Below are 18,961 nucleotides of genomic sequence, written 5' to 3'. Positions count from 1 at the left end.
TGCTCACGTTAAGGTACGCCACACCCTGTAAATGTCCCAGGTGCCTTTGCTACCAGCCGAATGAACAGAGTGCGTGGCTCTCTCTTCTCTCAATCATTTAGTATTTGTGCTGCTTTCTTCGACAGATGTTTCGGAGCAGATGAATTCTTTTTTCGTGTTTTTGTACACCCACCACGATCATCTAACGTGGTCATCTATAGTACAGCCACCCCGCTGTGCTGAGTTTGCTATTTGCTATCTCGTCAAGGAAAGTGGTATATGTTACAGCCCAGCTGTCATCAGCTTTACGGCTTGGCAGACGGCGAGGTGGTAGATGAAGCGCTCGTTGGCTTGCTTGCAGCCTCAGCCAGCAAATCCTTGGGCGCAACCGGCTTTCTTGGCCTCTTCAAATCCTCCAGCGTAATGCCGTCAAGCTTGGTAATACCAACGACAGGAGGTTCTCCCTTGTGCACGAACTCCCACTGGCCTAGCACAGAGTCAGTCAAGGTTGCAAAGGATACTGACACATTGACTTACCGGGTAACTTGTTGCCTGCCAGACGAAAAGCATCCTTCGCAACTGCCTCGTGAAGCATTCCCCTGATCTCGAAAACAATCTGATTGACAGCCACACGTGCTGCCCAATGGTCGAAAGAACCCTTTCCCTTACCCATACGCATCTAACTCAACGTTAACATCTGTGCATCACTGTATACCGCCCAGGGTCTATCTTACCTCGTTACCCGACACGTAAACACCAACGTTGCAGCATACTCTCTTGTACAGTCGGTATTTCTGACCACGCAATCTCATCTTAATCGTGTCCTCCGCGTTCTTGAGCTGCTTGGCGCTGATTCTGCGGTGATGGTCCTTCATTCGAAGACCATAGTCACCCCAGATAACGGTTGTGCCCTTGGTTGAACCTCCAGTAGCCACACGGGGCCGTCCTTTCATCATCTTCTTCGTTCGATCGATCGAGGGTTCGAGCCAGTTGCCTTGCCTCGCAGGCGTCGAGGAGAATGGGCGAACATCGCCGAGGCTCTGAGATGCAACCAGCGGCTTCGTCAATTGGGGTCGGATCGCAGCAACCAGCGGTCTGAAGGATGGCGTCACAGATATCCTGAGGCCTTGGAAAGCGCTGAGAAGCGCCGTAGGAGCGTTGGGCCTCATGTTTGCGACTTTGCCGTTGACCGTCGTTGATGATGGGATACCCAAAAAAATGTCCCTAACTTCACGGCGACAAGGGTGTGGCTGATGTGGCCTGAGAAATTGGGCGCTTGTTTTAATGAGGCTGGAGCTCTCCCGGCTGCTGTGCCACATGGATCCACTTTAGCTAAATGGAGAGCCTGCCTGCTCGCGTCACTTTCGCGTCGCAACTATGGAAATCCATTACGTGCATGCATCCCAGGCATCGGCACGGCGATCTCCTCTGGCCCTCTTCATCCCTTCCCCAGGCAGCAGCAGCAGCGCAGCGGTCGACATAAGCCTACAAAACTCGTCCGACGACCGTACAGCTACAAGATCGGTGTCACACATCACACAATGCCTGACATTCGGTCCTTTTTTGGGCCAAAGGGAGGCGCAGCCCCCAAGCCCCCAGCGAAGAAGGTTGAGGAGCCTGTCAAGGGTCGAAGAAACAGGAAAGTCGTTGAGGACAGTGACGACGACGATGAACCTGTACCTGCACCGTGAGTCGACAACCAATTTGCTTGCCTCAAGCCATCTTGCTGACTACCTTACAGGAAGCCGGCAGTAAAGGCTGCTGACAAGAAGAAGGCCAAGTACATAAAATGACTGATTCAATTCTAACACCGCGTAGCTAACAATCATTGTAGAGCCGAGGCTATTAACGGAACCGAGACTACAGCCAGCGATTACTTTTCCAAGCCTGCTAAGGCTTCCCGATCTGCGGCCGCTACAAAGGCAGACCAAACCACCAAAGTGAAAAACGAGGTTGAGGTTCGGACTAGCCCACGCAACAAGAAGACGACTGCGAAACCGGCAGAACCCGTCCGGAACGGGAGTGCGGCGACCAAGAAGCGAGGTACCACAACGTATACAAAGCTCGAGTCAGACGATGACGCCGATGCCTACAAAGATGATGGTGACGAGGAGGACGACGACATATTCGCTGCCGATGTCAAAGGCCGAAACAAGCGGAAGAACGACGACTATGCCGAGGATGGGAGTGAAGACGATCTGTTACCAAAGCCGAAACGCGTGGCTTCCCGAAGTGCTGTCGCCGCGACCCCAACCAAGAGCACCAGAGCGACGGCGGGTGCGAAGAGACGCAAGACCCCCGAAGACGATGAAGAGGAGTCTGAGGAGGATCAGCCACCGAAAAAGAAGGCCCCTGCCAAGCCACGAGCTCCCCGAGCCAAGAAGGCAGATGAACCCGAGGATTCGGCGTACCAATCAATCCTGAATGACATCCCTACCGTTCGGCCCCCCACACCTCCAGCCAAGGATCCGGACGCAAAGTTCGACTGGAGGAAGAACGCTGGCTCTGGCGGAAATAGCAGTGCAGTGCCTCCGAATGCCGGCGCTGTCGAATTGCCCGAGGGCGAGGAGGAGTGTCTTTCGGGACTGACCTTTGTCTTCACTGGTGTTCTTCAAACCATCGGCCGTGAGGAGGCCCAGACGCTGGTCAAGAAATACGGCGGCAAAGTCACCGGAGCGCCCAGCAGCAAGACCAGTTATGTTGTTCTTGGAGACGACGCAGGCCCCAGTAAGTTGAAGAAGATCAGAGACATGAAAATCAAGACCATCAACGAGGAAGGCCTGTTCGAACTCATTAGACGACTGCCCGCCTACGGCGGTAGCGGCAAAGGTGCGGAAAAGGCTCGAGAGAAGAAGAAGAAGGACGAAGAAGCCATCAAGAGGCAAGCTCTGGAAATGGAGCAAGAAGAGAAGGCCAGAAAGGCCGCAGCAGAGAAGGCGGCCAAGCAAGCAGCGGCTGCGCGCGGGACCGCCGCACCAACGACTCCGACCGCGGCCCCAGTGCAGCTCTGGACCTCCAAGTATGCACCAACCCAAATCAACCACATTTGTGGCAACAAGGCGCAGGTCGAGAAAATTCAGGCATGGCTCGAAAATTGGCACAAGGCAAAGAAGTACGATTTCCAGAGGCGTGGGGCGGACGGTATGGGCGCCACGCGATCCATCATCATCTCAGGCCCCCCTGGTATCGGCAAGACGACTTCAGCCCACCTGGCGGCCAAACTGGCTGGATTCGATGTCATTGAGAGCAACGCCAGTGACACCCGCAGCAAGAAGCTTGTCGAAAATGGTGTCAGTGATGTCATGAATAACACGTCGCTTCTCGGCTTCTTCGCCGGAGACGGCAAGAAGGTCGATGGAGGAAAGAAAAACATCGTTCTGATCATGGATGAAGTCGATGGAATGTCAGCAGGAGATCGTGGCGGTGTTGGTGCCCTAGCCAAATTCTGCAAGAAGACCGAGATACCCCTCATCCTCATCTGCAATGAGCGTAAGCTGCCAAAGATGAAGCCTTTCGACTTTGTGGCTATGGATGTTCCCTTCCGACGACCAACGGTAGAGCAGGTCCGATCCCGCATCATGACCATCTGCCACCGCGAAGGGCTGAAGCTCCCTGTCCAAGTCATTGATGCTCTGATCGAGGGCAGCAACAAGGACATCCGCCAGATCATCAACATGATCTCCACCGCCAAGCTCGACCAAGCATCTATGGATTTCGACAAAGGCAAGGCCATGTCGAAGGCATGGGAGAAGCACGTCATTCTCAAGCCATGGGACATCTGCCAGAAGATGCTGGGTGGCGGATTGTTCGCTCCAGCAAGCAAGACTACCCTGAACGAAAAGATCGAGCTCTATTTCAACGACCACGAGTTCAGTTACCTCATGATCCAGGAGAATTATCTCAGGACGAAGCCAATGGCACTCAACAACAGAGGTTACAATAAGCGGGAAGAGAACCTCAAATACCTCGAACTTGTGGACCAGGCGGCCGAGAGTATCAGCGATGGCGACCTGGTCGACCGTATGATTCACGGGCCTCAGCAGCAATGGAGTCTGATGCCCACACACGCAATCTTCAGTACAGTTCGGCCCTCAAGCTTCGTGGCTGGCCAGCTCATGGGTTCCAACTTCACTTCCTGGCTCGGCAACAACAGCAAGACTGGCAAGCTCGGCCGATATGTCCGTGAGCTGCATTCTCACATGAGACTCCGGTCTTCAGGTGATGCCAACGAGATCCGCCAGCAATACTTGCCTGTACTATGGGACCAGACGGTCCGCCGCTTGTCTGTCGAAGGCAAGGATTCCGTTGACGAAATCATCGCGTTGATGGATAGCTACTATCTGACACGGGACGACTTCGACGCGATTCAAGAGCTTGGTGTTGGTCCTCAAGCTGAGGGTCGCGCTGACATTGAGTCGAAGACGAAGGCGGCATTCACTCGAACGTAAGTAAAAGCTTCTCTGCCATACTTTATGATGCTAATAGCATTTCAGTTACAACGCCATGTCTCATCCCATTCCCTTCATGAAGGCCAGCAATATTATGGAGCCGAAGAAGGCCGCGAAGCAGGCTCCCGACCTTGAGGAAGCGATTGAAGAAGACGACGATGTCGATGTTGCTGAGCCTGCTGAGCCTGCTGAAGATGACCAGCTCGACTTGAAGGGGGACAAGTACATCAAGCAACCGAAGCCCAAGGCCAAAAGAGCCACTAAGAAAGCCAAAGCGGATGACGAGGATGGTGACGATGCAGGTGTCAAGCCTAAGAAGGGCCGGCCCAGTGGCAAGGCAACAGCTGCTAAAGGCAAGGGCAAGAAGTGAAATTTGGTGGTTGGCATTAGAAACGTGCTTGTGAGCATCAGCGGCCATGGTTAGTCTTGTTTGGTCATGGCTATGATATGGCAAGGATTATTTACAGGACAGCATGACATTATGGTTGTAGTATTGAGGTGATTGGCGGGGTGGTTGACACAAGACCTTCTGTGACCTGCCTTTTTCTGATGGTATAGATAATGTATAAAACTGTGTATAAACAGTGTTACTGTTCACGGAGGCCTTTAGTGTACAACCTAGATGTCAAGCTTGACTAAACGACAGTCCTGACTCTTTTGATGTTAATAAGGCGGTGGGTTGGTTGTTGATAAAGTACCTATTAGACATAACTATGTCAGCCTTACTCACTGGGGTTCCTGTTACGCCATGCTCTGCTAAAGGATTTTTTATGCATGCTTTGTATCTGCCCTTTGTTTTGTTTTGTGTTCTAGGACGCTGCGTGATCCCCTGGGGGGGTTGACAGACATGGTGCCATGCCCTGATCTCCGCACTTACACGCTTCAGCTAGACTTGGAAAGCACTTGACGCACAAGAGCTCTTATATGAAATATCGTATTCTACTCAACCTTAGGTGATATTTGGGATGATTCCTTTCCCCCCCTCTTCCTTTTTGGCCTACTGGCCCCTCTGTATTGCACTGCAATCAACTCAGACTTACATCTTGCGCAGCCTGGCGTCTCATTCTCACCCACACCATCCACAACCTAACTCACTGTTTGAAGGCATCTTGCTTGGTCGTTAACGACAACAGCGTCGCAACCAGATGTCAAAGAAAAAAGACAAGAGAAAGGGCAGCTCACGAATTAAGCTCAAATCAGTGGCAAAAACCTGTAAGGGTAAAGAAAATACCACTGCCCTATTACCTTTCTCCGGATCTCACAATTCCCTCCTCCGGTACACTCACCCACTCGGACCCCTTGTCTTCTTCTCTTCTTTCTACTCGTTTGTTTATATCCAGGTTATTTCATACTCGATATCGTTTTCGTGCCCTCGAGTCATCGAAAATAACACCAGTTTCGGGAGTTTGAAAAATTCGGCTCACCGTCGCTTTTCGCTCGATCGGAACACTCATCACGAGGTTTCCTCTCTTCAACTAACACTTGCTCACTCAAGTCTTTCCCACGGGCCTGCTGTCGAATACAACACTTTTTTGGAAGAAAACGAAGAGATCCGCCACTCCCAAGAGTTTCTCGCCATTGTCTCTCCTACTCCCTCGGCGTGAGCGGACAACCCAGCACTCGATGGCGGAGTCAAGTAAGTGCTCAAAATCCATGACGCCTTTATGATGCCAAATGCTTCAGTTTCTGATTTTATGGACAGCCGAATCTGACAAGGATGGCGGTATTCAAGACCACACGCCTCATCGTCTTTCGATAATCGAGGAGGCCTCGCAGGAGTCTCCGCAGGCTTCTCGGAACGACGCGCCGAAGTACGATGAAGATGGGTTTCTCGAAGATCAACAGGTCCAAAACCACGAGCTCACAGAGTATGAGCAAACAGCCTCTAATGTCGGTCCTCATGGAACCCGGCAAGGGGCTACTACGAACGGCACGGCGAACACGGTTCTGTACGGCAATTGGGAGCAGGACAACAACCTGCAGGACCTCGACCGTGCTTCAAGTCTGTCTTAATCCACCCCTCACCTTATTTCTATGGTTCTAACGCCAATAAAAGCCCCAGAGACTGTGATTCGCTTCGGTTACCAAGGATTCTATGCCGAATATGACACCACCGACTCAGGGTCGTACTCGCGCTCAATTCACGAAGGTATTAAACGCCTGTTGCTTACCTGCTTCGGGCCGCCCTAGGCCATTAATAGTGAAGTTTCATATTTCACCTTTTGCTGCCGTTGCCATGATGCCATCTCTGTCCCACAGGCTCGTCTCGTCCCTGCCTGTGTCATATGGATCTTAACTACTCCCCCGCAGATATTAGAACAGAGGCTGACTATTGTCCAGTTGCGAAAAGTCAAGAGGACAGCACCAAGGACAGCACCAAGAGCAATGTCTTCACGACAACCAAAGATTGGTCCATTTTCCAGAGCAATCTCGTCGACTATGGTCCGGATGATCCCAGTCCCAGGCTGCCCGGCTGCTCGGCTGGTCACCCGTACTCGAAGACGTGGAAGATGTCGGATTCGATGATGATGGCATACGGCGCGATGCGCGGCTCCCTCATGCAGACAAACGATACCCTTCGATCTTGGATGGAGGTTAAGGCGTACGAGGCTGCTATACGGGCGCAGCAGGATGAGAAAGCCGTCACTGGCCTGCCTGGCCACTCTGTAGAGCAGCGGCCTCACTCGTCATCAGCAAAGAAGGGCAATGCCATAGACCTTGGTGTTCATAGACGCAGCCAGTCTCAACTGTGAGTTTACTCTTCATTTCACGGCTCCTATTCGATATTTTCTAACGGGTGTCTTCAGGACCACCAAGGCACAGTCTTCCCTTGCCAATGAACCCAAAACGGCTCCTGGCCCCCATGTCGACGGGAGAGGGGAGGTGGAGGATCTCACCAAGTCAATTTTCTCGAGACACTGTATGTTGCGGAGTACTGACTTCACATAGGATGCTCAAGGAAGTTAATATGGCCGCAAAGGAGTACGCTCCCGCTGCCGTGGACAGGAAGACAGCCTACAATGTCCCTCGCCCCAGATTCCTCCACATCTCGCCTAAGTTCGAGGGCTTCAAGTTCAAAGATTACCTGCCGCCCAATGACGAGGCCACCGAGTCCATCTACAAGCAGCCTTTCGACCCGAACCGCGATTTCGGTAAGTCTGTCTTTGACTTGTGGTTGGAATCGATGCTCACTGGCCTGCAGCAAAGGAATACGATGTCTCGGACGACGAAGGCGATCCTGCGTCCGGACGAATTTCCCCTTGCACCTTCCGCCTCTTGGCCGAGGGTTGTGCCAAGAAGGACCCGAAGGCGAACCAGGTGTACATGGCCGATGACGTATATCTCGTTTGGAGTCTTCTTTCTGGACGTCGAAACTAACTGATCGCCGTCCAGGCTGTACGCATGCGTCCGCCGTCCCCCTTGGAGGACAGCCAGGGACACGTCGAGGTCGACCGTCTCGCCGTCACATTTGAGCTCCAGCGAGATATAAACGATGGCGGCTGGATCACGCCCTGCTACTCCGTTGAGACGGAGCCCTCTATTATCTACTGTCCTCCTGGTGAGCCCCCCCCCCCCCCCCCCCGGGATCACCGAACCTCCAATTCCTAACCTCGGACAGGCGTCAATCTGAAGCGTAAGATGCGCAACTGGTGGTTCGGTCTGTTTGATCGCATGGACCCCATAGCCGCACGCCACTTTCGCAAGATTGAGTTCCGCGAGGCTAACGATTCCATCGCGCCCCTCGAGACGGTCACCGAGCACTCAGTCCCGTCCACCACATCGAGCGAGCGCAGACACGCCTACACCGACGTGGAGGTCCTCGAGGCCCTTCACGCCCCCGGCTCGCGCCGTGTCGCCGGCGTTGCCCCGCAGAACGCCCAGCTCATCATCTCGCAGCGCTGGCAGACGGTGACGCGCTGGAAGGCGCAGAACGCGGAGCTAGCCCGCGAGAATGACGGGATGCGCGGCGCCATCGAGCGCGCCAAGATGGAGCTGCGCGAGATTCGCCTGACGGTCGACCACCTGCTGCAAAAGAAGGCGGCGGAGGAGCTCGCGATGCGCCAGCGCAAGCACAACCGTGTGCTGCGCCAGGTGTCGGCGCACCTACACGAGCTGCGGTACGAGATCCAGAGCAAGTTCGACGCGCTCAAGAGCGCGCAGGCGCAGAACCAGACCATGAAGGCGGAGCTGGCCGTCCTGCAGGCCCAGATCCAGGAAGAGTGCTCGAGGGCCGACATGGCCAGCCCCGACGAGGTGCGGAGGGCCGTCTCTCAACACTTCCGGGACAAGATAGCTGCTATGGAGCTTGCTGACTGCTTCTGAGGCTGCTACCGAGTATCTCGGCTATCACGGTTCGTTACTTACGAGGAAGCTCATGAAGTCGCACAGCCACCACGGGGACCGTCCGAATGCTTGGTTGCCCATCTCCGAAGCACGTATTTGCATCGAACAGGGGCAGGATATGGGGTGAAGAATAAGTCAGGACAGCACTCTATGAGCTCGTTTGGTGTTGCTTCTTTTTGGTTCGAGAGGACAATCACAGAGGAAATCTGCTTCTTGAAACTTGCTTGTGCCTCTACGAGAAAGGTATGGAGCGAGACATCATCTAAGGCCAGGGGCTTGGCTGACCTCAAGTCCTAGTCCACTGCAGCGAGAAGCCTCCCGACGTTTCTATTTGCTCCGGTTAGACGACGATCAGTGCTGATGAACCGACCTCTTCAACTATCAGGTTTACTCACGTAAATGAGTCGACTATTAGGTACTGCCAAGCTATTGTTGTCAATAATGAGTGGGACCATTGACTAACACCACGACACAGTTTAGAGATCCCCCTTTTGCAGCTTGCTTTTCAAGATGATCCGGTGGAGAATCGCCCACTATTTGAGTGTAATACCCGACTTTGAAATTGTTCGATATGTTGGAACAGCCCAGCGAAGGTGGAATGCGCCTGGGCACTGTAGTTGTAGATAGAAAGATGTTAGACTCACAACATGCAAACTTGCCGTTCGAGTTGATGATGGGCACCGATGTATATGTGTGATGAAAACACAGGGAGATTCAAGTCTCCTGGGCGGCGATTAAATTGTACCAGAACTCTGAGAAGAATCATCAGACCCCGAAAACCCTTTTCGGGGCCTATGTACATATACATATCCAGATTCTATCCGTTTCTTCTTTTTTCGTCCAGCAAAAAAGGCCTTCCATTCGCGGCCCCCTTGGATTTTTTTTCCGCCATGCTATTGTCACATCATGAGAGGAGCATTATACACCAACCGGAACGCCCAGTTCGCTGTTCCGGGAATCGAGAAATATCGTAGAACATAATAATACAGAGAGTGCTGCAAAAGCCGCCGACGCTTCCAGCGGCGGCCAGCCAGCCCCCATGGTTTTGGAACAAGACCTCTATCTTGAGAGGTCGGTTTGGAGTCGAGATACTCGTGAAGATTGCTTTAAGCGTTCTTGACGACGCCGACCTTGGCGGCACGCAGCACGCGGCCGTTGAGCTTGAAGCCCTTCTGCTGGACGTGGAAGACGGTGTTGTCCTCCTTGTCGGGCTGAGGCGCCATGAAGGTGGCGTCGTGCTCGTTGGGGTTGAACTTCTCACCCTCGGGGCTGAAGCGTTCGATGCCGTGCTTCTTGAGAGTCGACATGAGGATGTCGTCGGTCATCTTGAGACCCTCGTACAGGTTGGCGAGGTCCTGGAGGTCGCCCGTCTTCTCGGGGGCCTTGAGTTTCTCCTGGGGCACCATGGAGAGGGCGCGGTCGAGGTTGTCGATGCTGTCGATGAGGTCCTTGGAGAACTTCTGCAGGGCGAAGTCGCGCGCCTGCTTGACCTCGCGCTGTGTGCGGTCCTGGAGGTTGCGGAAGTCGGCGATGGTGCGCAAGCACTTGTCCTGAAGGGATGCATGTTAGAACCGGGTCGGGGACTTTGACGGTCGACATCGGTGGACAGAATGCTAACGAACCTTCCAGTCGGCAGCCTCCTTCTCCTTGGTCTCCAGCTGCTTCTTCAGAGCAGACTCGGCATCATCAGCGGGCTTCTCGCCTTCCTTGGGGGCCTCGGGGGTCTCCTTGGCATCGCTGTACCATCTCGCAATGGCGGGTTGCGCGGCTCGTATCCTGAAGGCAGGGGAGCTCTGGAATTGGTTTTGGAAGACAGACTTGGGGGTCTGGGTGCGCAGGCCGGAGCGCACTGCGCGGGAAGAGGTAGCAATAGCTTGTCTGAACATTGTGACGGGCTTGGCTGTAGTTGGGGCGAGAGGTTTGAAGAGGTCGAAGCGTGGGTGAGATCGAGGGGGCGATGGAGGGTCTGGTCGCGTGTACGGGGACAGCTTTTAAGAAAATGAAATTTTATCGGAATGGCCCCAAGTGACGAATTGCCGTCCCTTGAACCCCCGGTCCTACGAGAAACTTCGCGCCCAATCGCAGGCCGCATCCGAGCTCCATCCCGGGCCGGATGAATCAGGCGGCCGGCAGCAGCTTTATCGATAGCATTAGCGCCAAGGCAGGGCCAGTTGACGCCTGCGAGGCACGCCAGGCACGGTTGCTGCATCTTTCCAATTGGTAATTGGCAGTGAGTGGCACCTGCGACGTGCCTTCCCTTTGGTTCTGGTCGCAAAAATATCCATTCAGCCTCCCCTCCACTGTGCGACGGTCACCAACGCCCCCTCGTCCAACCAACCCACTTGCACTCTCGATAACCGCGATATCTACGGCGTCTTTGCTCACTTCACAACAAACGAAGAACGAAAACTAGCTATTGCAGACACTCGGTTGCTCTCAGGAAATTTTGACTGGAACCGGGCTTTGAAAGGAGAAAGGCGGCGCGATGGATTACGAGCCGATGCTGCTGGACGGCGAGTCCGGAGGACCGTCGATCAAGATCTCAGGGGTACTTCTGTCCTCCATCTCTAAGCTGGCGGCTTTGAAAACTGACAGGCCGGCGTGTGTTTAGGCCGACAACATTCACGTTAACTTCGATCTCTCTAACTGCGACCTTTCCTTCGCCAACTCTCTGCGTCGCGTTATCCAAGCCGAGGTCCCTGTGATTGCCATCGACCTGGTCGAGATTGAGGCCAACACGTCCGTCCTCGCTGACGAGTTTATCGCCCATCGCCTGGGACTGATCCCTCTCCAATCCAAGGACGTCAACAGCCTGCTCTACACCCGAGACTGCGACTGCGAGCAATACTGCGACAACTGCAGCGTGAAACTCACACTTCACGCGCGCTGTTCGTCGGACGAGACCATGAAGGTCTACGCTAGCGATCTCATTGTTGATAGTTTCAGACAAAACGGCACTGTGGGAAACCCCGTCATCCTCGACCCGGAAGGACAGGGCTCTCTGATTTGCAAGCTGCGCAAGGGGCAGGAGCTGAAGATCTCGTGTATCGCGAAGAAGGGAATCGCCAAGGAGCACGCAAAGTGGATGCCGACGTCCGCCGTCGGCTTCGAGTACGACCCCCACAACAAGCTGCACCATTTGGACATGTGGTTCGAGGAGGATGCCAAGGCTGAGTGGTAAGTGACGCCCGTGTGGCACAGTGTGGTATGCGCAACGACTGATTCGCGTTGCAGGCCTGAAAGCAAGTACGCGAAGATGGAGGACCCCCCTCAGGAAGGGGAGCCGTTCGACTACGACGCGGTACCTAGCAAGTTCTACTTTGAGGTCGAGGGCGTGGGCAGCCTCGAGCCCGACCAGATCATCCAGGAGGGAATCAAGATCCTTCAGGAGAAGCTGGCTCTGACGCTGCACATTCTCACCGGCGAGGCGGACGACGACGGAATGGGCGACTTTGATGGCCCTCGCAGCCCGAATCTGGATATGGATGGCGGCAATCCCTGGCAAGATCAGGGCTACACGACCCCTTTCAATGGCGGTGGTCAGAGCTCGTGGGGGGCTAGTGCGACGACGCCTTACACGACTACCACTCCCTACGGCGCATCCGGGCAGTCTGGCTGGAACTGAGTGAAAACAGCAAAACCGTATCACAAAAAAGGCGTTTATGTATGAGACCACCCGAAGAAAGGGGCGGCAATTGGAGTTTGCGAGGGTTTCTTTTTGCAAAAAAATGTTAGCTTGAGCATCAGCTGGTTAAACCAATCCAGCAAGAAATATCTTGGGTTTGCTGAATTGAACAAGGACCGGGCCAAGCACGCTAGGAAACATTCGAAAGGAAGGAGAAGGAAGGGCTTTTGTGGTTCTCGATCAAAGGTTTCTGGCGTCATTCAGATCATGAGTCGAGACCGGCTCATAGACGCCCTCGGAGGGGTTGAACACCCAGGGAGAAATGAAAAAGAGGAGAGAACCAGTCCGAGGCCGAAGAAGAGAAGGGGGGGGGGGGGGGTGCGAGAAGTAGCGTGATATAGGGGCCGAGAAGGAGAGCCCCAAATCCTTCTTAATACAGAACCACGCACGCATGGAACGACGCTTCGTGTAAGCAAAGAGAAACAAAACAAAATCTTTTTATCTCTTCTCCGGGTGTATGAACCCTCCTTGACTCCTATCAAATGCAACAGATTGTCTCTAATCCAACGCCTCCCAAACATGCCCAAGACGATGCTCACGCTGATGATGCTAATGCAGCGCCAGTCTATGGAAACACTTATTGTGTATAGCAAACAGGCCCAACACGAGTCTGCTTTTTCTGCTTCTCTACCCCTTGATGGACGCCTCCTCGCCGCTGCCGCCGATATCGGCGACCTTTCTATAGACCTTGCGGTGCATTTCTAAAAAGACAAATGTACAGATGGTTTGGCTGGGTCGCGGGTTAGCGTTGGGTCGCAGGAGCGAGGGAACGAAATCATCAAACGGAGAAGGGGAAGGAGACGGGGAGGGGAGAGAAGGAGGAAAACTCACGGTCCAAGGCGGAGGAAGCTGGGCACCCAGCCCTTGAACATCCAGCCAAAGCCCTCGGCCTTGTAGATCTTGGCCAGGGTGTGCGCCAGCCCCTCCTGGGTGCTCGCGGACATGACGCGGGTCTTGATGACGTCGATGGGGCTCGTGACGGTGGCAGCCATGACGCCGGCGAGGAAGGAAGCGGTGAAGTGGGTGGTGAGGTTGTCGCCCATGGGGGTGTGGCGGATGAGCATGCCCTTGAAGGTGTCGTACGAGGCGAGCTGGGAGGCCGTCATGGCGGCGGCGCGCATGCTGTTGGGCAGGACGCCGCGGAACCAACTCATGAGGCCCTCCTCGCGGGCCATGCGCAGCATGCCCTCGAGTGCGTGGCTGTAGTTGCGGCGCTCAGCGGCAGGGAGGGCGGCGTCTTGCTGCATGCGCACGTTGAGGACGTCGGCGGCGTTGCCCGAGATACCGCCGACGAAACCGGCGGCCGAGGCCATGGCGACGAGGACGGGGAAGGCCGGGGCCTTGCCGTTGTTGGCGCGGGTCGCGCGGATCTTCATCTCCTCGTAGGCGCCGAAGCGGACGGTGGAGTAGGTCATCTGCCGGAGGAGCGACGCCGAGAGACCGTTGTAGAGGCCCGTAACGCCGTGATTGCGGAGGATGTGGGCGACGGTGCCGCTCATGTTCTTGGGCGCGTCGGGGCGGCGGACCTGCAGGCGGACCTAGAGGGGCGTTGTGTAAGTATATGCTACATTGCTACGGCTTTCACGGGGTTTTGTGGTTGGGTTCGATCTTCGTGGTCGCGGGCGGGGAGTTCGCCGGAAGTTGTGTCTTTGGTTTCCCTGGGGAGCAGCGCATTACCTTTACTAAAAAATTGTTAGCTCTGCAACTCCGGCATCGCGACATGGCCGAGTTATGCTCATCGTGCAGAAAACACCCTGCACGGAGAGCAAGCAGACAGCAGGATATCTCTACTTACCCAGATCCAGAGGATGGGTCACGCAGGCGGCCATACTACTGGCGCTACCTCCGAACCAAAAGGGGTATCTCAGTGACGGCTCAATCTTCTTCTTGTTTGGGGTCGTTGTCGCCGCTGTCGCCGTTTGCTTCAGCTGCGATTGCGGCTTCTCCTGGCCCTGTCCCATCTGCAACGATGGTGACGACGACACGGAGGGTGCGTCGTCGACCGGTTTGCTAGCGATCATGTTGGCGGCGGCGGCGGACTGCATCGTTGCAGCAGCTATACAGTCTCCTCTGACAAGCTCATCCCGCTGCGGCGCAAAGTGGGAGCTTGCGTCGCAAGAAAATACAGCAGAATAGGAGTGGAAAACCCTCGGATTTATTGCGGAGAGTCGATATCCAAGGTAGCCCTGCGTCAACAATTCTGTATGGGTTGCGGTGCGTGCTGAACGTCACTCTTTTCCGTGTGGTGACGTCGAAAGTATAAAGCCGACTTCGGTGAGGTGGTGGGTGGGAGGCTTTTTTTCTTGCTTGAGGCGCGAGTGAGAGGGTGGTGGGAGGAAGAAGCCGAGTGGTTACAGTATTCGGCTCGGTGTATCGCGACCTAATTTTTTTTATCTTTATTTTTTCCCCTTCCCCGTTGCTACTTCTTGCCTACCGATTCGGCTTGACGAGGCGCTTCTGTTCGGCTCAAAGAAATTGGGCTGATTGACGCACCAGAACCTGCTGATTGCCTTTAGTGCTGTGTCGATTTGCTGCGTCATGGCCCTGTAAGCTGGCAGGGGTGCCATGCACAAAAAACGTCCTCCGGACCGGACCCCTGCGCCGGGTCGGCAGGGCCTGACGCCGTGAGTGGCCGTCCAGCAGCATCGAGCCTCTGCGTGAGGCCCGTGCGTCCCGTCCTGGAACTTTTTCCCTTGCTCGAACTGAACTTCTTGTGATCGGCAGCAGGCCGGAGCTCTCTTTCGCGGCCAGCTTTCTAACCCCGTCGCGATCCCCGGCCCCAACAGAAGAAGCCCGGCGCCTGTGATGAGAACATAGCACCACGGCCTTTGTATCCAGACAAAGGCGCAGACACCTGAACCACCTCATTAACGCACGACAATGCTTGTCCCCAGGTTGGCCGGCAGGCAGTGGCAGCGAAGCTGCTTTCGTGGCGCCATCTGCCGCGGAGCTGCTCCTCCTCGTCAATGGCAGGCGCTCGCTTCCTTGTCGATGAGTAGCCGGCGCGCATACTCCTCGGGTCAGACCGAATTGATCCCCCGGCCGTAGCCACACATCGCGCTCGTTCTAACTTGTGCATTGCAGAGTTCCCGACCCCGACCAAGAAGACCGTCGAGGTCAACGGCCAGACCATCCCGACCGACACTTGGTTCAACGTGCCGAAGACCGTCCTCGACGCGGCGTCGCGCAAGCTTCATCTCCAAAAGGACCATCCCGTGTACATCACACGCCAGATCATCGAGTCGCAGTTCCCGGCGCCTACGTACAAGTACCACAATTCCTTCGACCCCGTTGTCTCGACGCACCAGAACTTTGACTCGCTGGGCTTCCCCGCTGACCACCCCGGCCGCGCAAAGTCCGACACCTACTACTTCAACAAGGACACGCTCCTGAGGACGCACACCAGCGCCCATCAGGCGCAGACGTTCAAGAAGAACTTGAGCGACGGCTACCTCATCAGCGCCGATGTGTACAGGCGCGATGCCATCGACAGGAGCCACTATCCCGTCTTCCACCAGATGGAGGGTGCCCGCATGTGGGATCGGACCAAGGTGCCCGGCGGTGACATCGCGGCCGCCGTGTGGGAGGACCTCAACAGTCTGCCGAAGCACAACGTCAAGGTCGAGGACCCCCATCCTGCCTTCGACGCGGAGCGGAATCCCCTGCAGGAGGGTCACCACACGGCCGCCGAGGCCGAAGCCATCGGCGCTCACCTGAAGCGGTCTCTCGAGAACATGGTTGTCGAGATCTTTACGAGGGCCAAGGCCGCCGCCGCGAAGGCGGATCCCAACTACAAGGACGAGCCCCTTAGAGTCCGCTGGGTGGAGGCCTACTTCCCCTTCACGAGCCCCTCGTGGGAGCTCGAGGTCTACTACGCCGGCGACTGGCTCGAAGTTTTGGGCTGTGGCGTGGTCAAGCAGGATATCTGTATCAACGCCGGCGTGCCGCAGCAGCTTGGCTGGGCCTTTGGCATCGGCCTCGAGCGCATCGCCATGCTCCTCTTCCAGATCCCCGACATCCGCTTGTTCTGGTCGCAGGACGAGAGGTTCCTGAGCCAGTTCAGGGGCGTGTCCGACCAGCTAGGCTCGATGAAGCGTTTCGTGCCCTTTTCCAAGCACCCGGCCTGCCCCAAGGACGTGTCATTCTGGCTCCGCAGCACGTCCGCGGCGGGAGGGAACACCAAGGCCAACACACAGGACTTCCACGAGAACGACTTTATGGAGCTTGTGCGCGACATCGCCGGCGAGAGGGCCGAGGACGTCCGGCTGGTGGACGAGTTCACGCACCCCAAGACGGGGAGGCGCAGCATGTGCTATCGCATCAACTACCGAAGTCTGGAGCGGACCCTGACCAACGAGGAGACCAACGAGTTACACAGCGAGGTGACTCAGAAATTGGTGGAAAAGCTAGGTGTGGAAATCCGGTAGAGGAGAGCAGTAACACACTTTGCTCGACGTCGGTAGCTGAGGGGTAAGGGGGCTGTGCTGCCAACACTTTATCCCACCCCTCGCTGCTCATCATCATCAGACGGGACGGTTCCCCAACGGAATCGGGAGTCCACTCGTGCGGCATCATAAACAGAACCGGCGTACAGGTAGGCTGTAGGCCTGGCTCGGGGGTGTCTTGTGAGGACAGTGCTGCCAAGCCGAAGGGGTGTGGTTTGCTTGCGCCTTGCTCGTAGGGAAAGGAGCTTTTTCGTCGTGACGCCGTCACGTCATGTATCATAAAAGGACTTGTACTATAACACGCGCCGTTTGGCGACCGAGCTCAGAGTCTTGGTATGCGGCCTGGGCTGAGCTGAGCTGAGCTGAGCTTCGGACCGGAGGGGCAAAAGAATTACGGAGACTCGGGAACTCGTTGGATTCCGTCCTGCAGCGTTTTGTTTTGACGGCTCGCGTTTCGCTGTCGGAAATGCCTCACGAAGCACAACCGTGATGGATGTGCGCCAACATCGGGCGAAATGAGCCGCCATGAGAAGCCGCGAGAAACATTTGGACAGGGACAAAGCGCCCGCCCAATACCAGTAACCGACGCCCGAGCAACAAGCCCATCGGAAGGCGGGTCCTGTTTCTACCGAGTGTTCTCGAACGATGAAATCATGCTCCCATTGCGAGAGTTAATCGTCGGGAAAACCTGAAGCAGTGACGCCGTGGTTGCAGATCGGTTGTATCATGCGCAAAACCTACAATGCCCCGCCGCCGTCAGGAACGAGCGCATTAGTCTCCGGGTGGAATCTTGACCCGTCGTCCCAACAACTTGGGACGGTCGTGCAGGTCAGTTTCAAATGTATTTTTTTTCCTTTTTCTTTTTTCGAGACGTAGGGCCAACCTCAATCTGTTGCTCATAACGTATGGGAAGTTTGAGACTCGTCGTTATAGGGGAGGGAGGGGAAGAGAGGGAGAGTTGGGCACAGCCACGCTCCACTAGTCAAGCTCTCTCTCTCTCTCTTTCTCTTCGTTGATTGCATCAGACCAGGTATCGACTGTTGCAAATTAACGCTGATTTCCCGCGCTCAAGCTGGTTCCCTGCAATGTGACCAAAGAAATGAGATGAGCTTGCCATGCTTCAGGACCGGCTTTATCAGGTGATGTGGTCTCTAGACAAGTTGGCAAGGAATGTCTTCGCCGCAAGGAAGTCCCCGCTGCATGGCAAGATAAGGTGAAGAGCTAGGCGTATCGAGAAAGAAGAGTTGTGGGAAGCTGCCTTGAAGTCGCGGGGAACGGTGGGATTTACGATTCAAGGCGCCCGGTGCGCCGGAGACGCAGAATCTTTAGCCATACATAGGTAACGCGAGCCGAACCCCACAAGTGGAAGAGGAATATCGAGCTGCCAGTCCCAGTCAATGCAAATGTGCTCTGGTGAGTGTGAGGGAGCAGGCGCGAGTGGACCGTTGTTGATTGAGTGCATGCAAGCTGAAGGACAAGACTCTTCGCGAAAGGCGCAACTTAGCCCAACTGGGCAACTGGCATCCGGTGGCAGGTGCAGTTGGCTTCCACATCTCGCCCCGTCAGAAGGACATGAATGACGGCTGGGTGGGGTGGGTGGCAGCACCTGCTGGCGGAGCGCAGGAATGCAAGTCTTGGCCTAGAACGATGTCTGGGGAAGCCGATTGCAGCGCGAAACATGAATCTGGCAGGTCAAAAGTCTTGGTAGTTTGCACAGCCTCGTTTCTAGATGTCCAAATGGGGAAAAAGCCGCTGACGGCTGTCGGTATCCGTAGCACTCGGGAGAATTTGTCTTTTTTTCCCCTCTTTCTCTTTCGCGTCGTGCGGGAAATTGAGTTGAAACATTTGGCGAGTAGCGGCAGACAACACAATGGTAATCATATCTGCAACCGACGGCCTGGCCGGATTGAGAGAAGTATTGACTTGGAATGTTTGCGGCGGGCGTGGAAAGGGGGCTGAGGCTCAATGCAATTTGCCCCGAGCTGGCTGAGCGAAGACAAAAATCGAGAGTTGACTTGATAGTAGGCGGGCTGAGTCGGCATAGTAACTTCAGACATGCG

General features: G+C 55.3%; 8 protein-coding genes across 8 annotated transcripts; 4 read left to right on the top strand and 4 right to left on the bottom strand.

The window, feature by feature from the left end:
• Window positions 1-111: 111 nt before the first annotated feature.
• CDEST_06827 (Putative large ribosomal subunit protein uL16) lies at window positions 112-1,214 on the bottom strand. The gene is made up of 3 exons (XM_062922986.1): window positions 714-1,214; window positions 517-658; window positions 112-466 (listed from the first exon to the last, which is right to left on the bottom strand). The coding sequence occupies exons 1-3, from the start codon at window positions 1,146-1,148 to the stop codon at window positions 285-287; spliced, it is 759 nt and encodes a 252-aa protein (XP_062779037.1). The 5' UTR covers window positions 1,149-1,214; the 3' UTR covers window positions 112-284.
• A 306-nt stretch (window positions 1,215-1,520) lies between these two features.
• Window positions 1,521-4,797, top strand: CDEST_06826 (Putative BRCT domain, AAA+ ATPase domain, ATPase, AAA-type, core, replication factor C subunit 1; the record flags this gene model as incomplete). Its single annotated transcript, XM_062922985.1, has 4 exons — window positions 1,521-1,666; window positions 1,721-1,759; window positions 1,814-4,423; window positions 4,473-4,797. The coding sequence occupies 4 exons, from the start codon at window positions 1,521-1,523 to the stop codon at window positions 4,795-4,797; spliced, it is 3,120 nt and encodes a 1,039-aa protein (XP_062779036.1).
• Window positions 4,798-6,101: 1,304 nt separating this feature from the next.
• Window positions 6,102-8,750, top strand: CDEST_06825 (uncharacterized protein; the record flags this gene model as incomplete). Its single annotated transcript, XM_062922984.1, has 8 exons — window positions 6,102-6,429; window positions 6,484-6,576; window positions 6,768-7,176; window positions 7,235-7,327; window positions 7,377-7,579; window positions 7,630-7,763; window positions 7,821-7,986; window positions 8,047-8,750. The coding sequence occupies 8 exons, from the start codon at window positions 6,102-6,104 to the stop codon at window positions 8,748-8,750; spliced, it is 2,130 nt and encodes a 709-aa protein (XP_062779035.1).
• A 729-nt stretch (window positions 8,751-9,479) lies between these two features.
• Window positions 9,480-10,773, bottom strand: CDEST_06824 (Putative GrpE nucleotide exchange factor). The gene is made up of 2 exons (XM_062922983.1): window positions 10,394-10,773; window positions 9,480-10,321 (listed from the first exon to the last, which is right to left on the bottom strand). The coding sequence occupies exons 1-2, from the start codon at window positions 10,655-10,657 to the stop codon at window positions 9,878-9,880; spliced, it is 708 nt and encodes a 235-aa protein (XP_062779034.1). The 5' UTR covers window positions 10,658-10,773; the 3' UTR covers window positions 9,480-9,877.
• A 223-nt stretch (window positions 10,774-10,996) lies between these two features.
• On the top strand, window positions 10,997-12,784 carry CDEST_06823 (Putative DNA-directed RNA polymerase, 30-40kDa subunit, DNA-directed RNA polymerase, insert). Its single transcript, XM_062922982.1, has 3 exons — window positions 10,997-11,319; window positions 11,383-11,948; window positions 12,006-12,784. Exons 1-3 carry the CDS (start codon window positions 11,257-11,259, stop codon window positions 12,394-12,396), a joined length of 1,020 nt encoding a protein of 339 aa, XP_062779033.1. The 5' UTR covers window positions 10,997-11,256; the 3' UTR covers window positions 12,397-12,784.
• Window positions 12,785-12,875: 91 nt separating this feature from the next.
• On the bottom strand, window positions 12,876-13,994 carry CDEST_06822 (Putative mitochondrial carrier domain superfamily). Its single transcript, XM_062922981.1, has 2 exons — window positions 13,288-13,994; window positions 12,876-13,186 (listed from the first exon to the last, which is right to left on the bottom strand). The coding sequence occupies exons 1-2, from the start codon at window positions 13,953-13,955 to the stop codon at window positions 13,084-13,086; spliced, it is 771 nt and encodes a 256-aa protein (XP_062779032.1). The 5' UTR covers window positions 13,956-13,994; the 3' UTR covers window positions 12,876-13,083.
• Window position 13,995: 1 nt separating this feature from the next.
• CDEST_06821 (uncharacterized protein) lies at window positions 13,996-14,788 on the bottom strand. The gene is made up of 2 exons (XM_062922980.1): window positions 14,252-14,788; window positions 13,996-14,133 (listed from the first exon to the last, which is right to left on the bottom strand). Exons 1-2 carry the CDS (start codon window positions 14,499-14,501, stop codon window positions 14,021-14,023), a joined length of 363 nt encoding a protein of 120 aa, XP_062779031.1. The 5' UTR covers window positions 14,502-14,788; the 3' UTR covers window positions 13,996-14,020.
• A 381-nt stretch (window positions 14,789-15,169) lies between these two features.
• CDEST_06820 (Class II Aminoacyl-tRNA synthetase/Biotinyl protein ligase (BPL) and lipoyl protein ligase (LPL)) lies at window positions 15,170-18,293 on the top strand. The gene is made up of 2 exons (XM_062922979.1): window positions 15,170-15,475; window positions 15,541-18,293. Exons 1-2 carry the CDS (start codon window positions 15,337-15,339, stop codon window positions 16,881-16,883), a joined length of 1,482 nt encoding a protein of 493 aa, XP_062779030.1. The 5' UTR covers window positions 15,170-15,336; the 3' UTR covers window positions 16,884-18,293.
• Window positions 18,294-18,961: the final 668 nt, after the last annotated feature.

The sequence above is a fragment of the Colletotrichum destructivum genome, chromosome 4 (genome assembly GCF_034447905.1).
Source record: "Colletotrichum destructivum chromosome 4, complete sequence".
NCBI classification, from domain to species: domain Eukaryota; kingdom Fungi; phylum Ascomycota; class Sordariomycetes; order Glomerellales; family Glomerellaceae; genus Colletotrichum; species Colletotrichum destructivum.
Note: the sequence above shows the minus strand (reverse complement) of the source record. Positions and strands in the feature narration are given on the sequence as shown.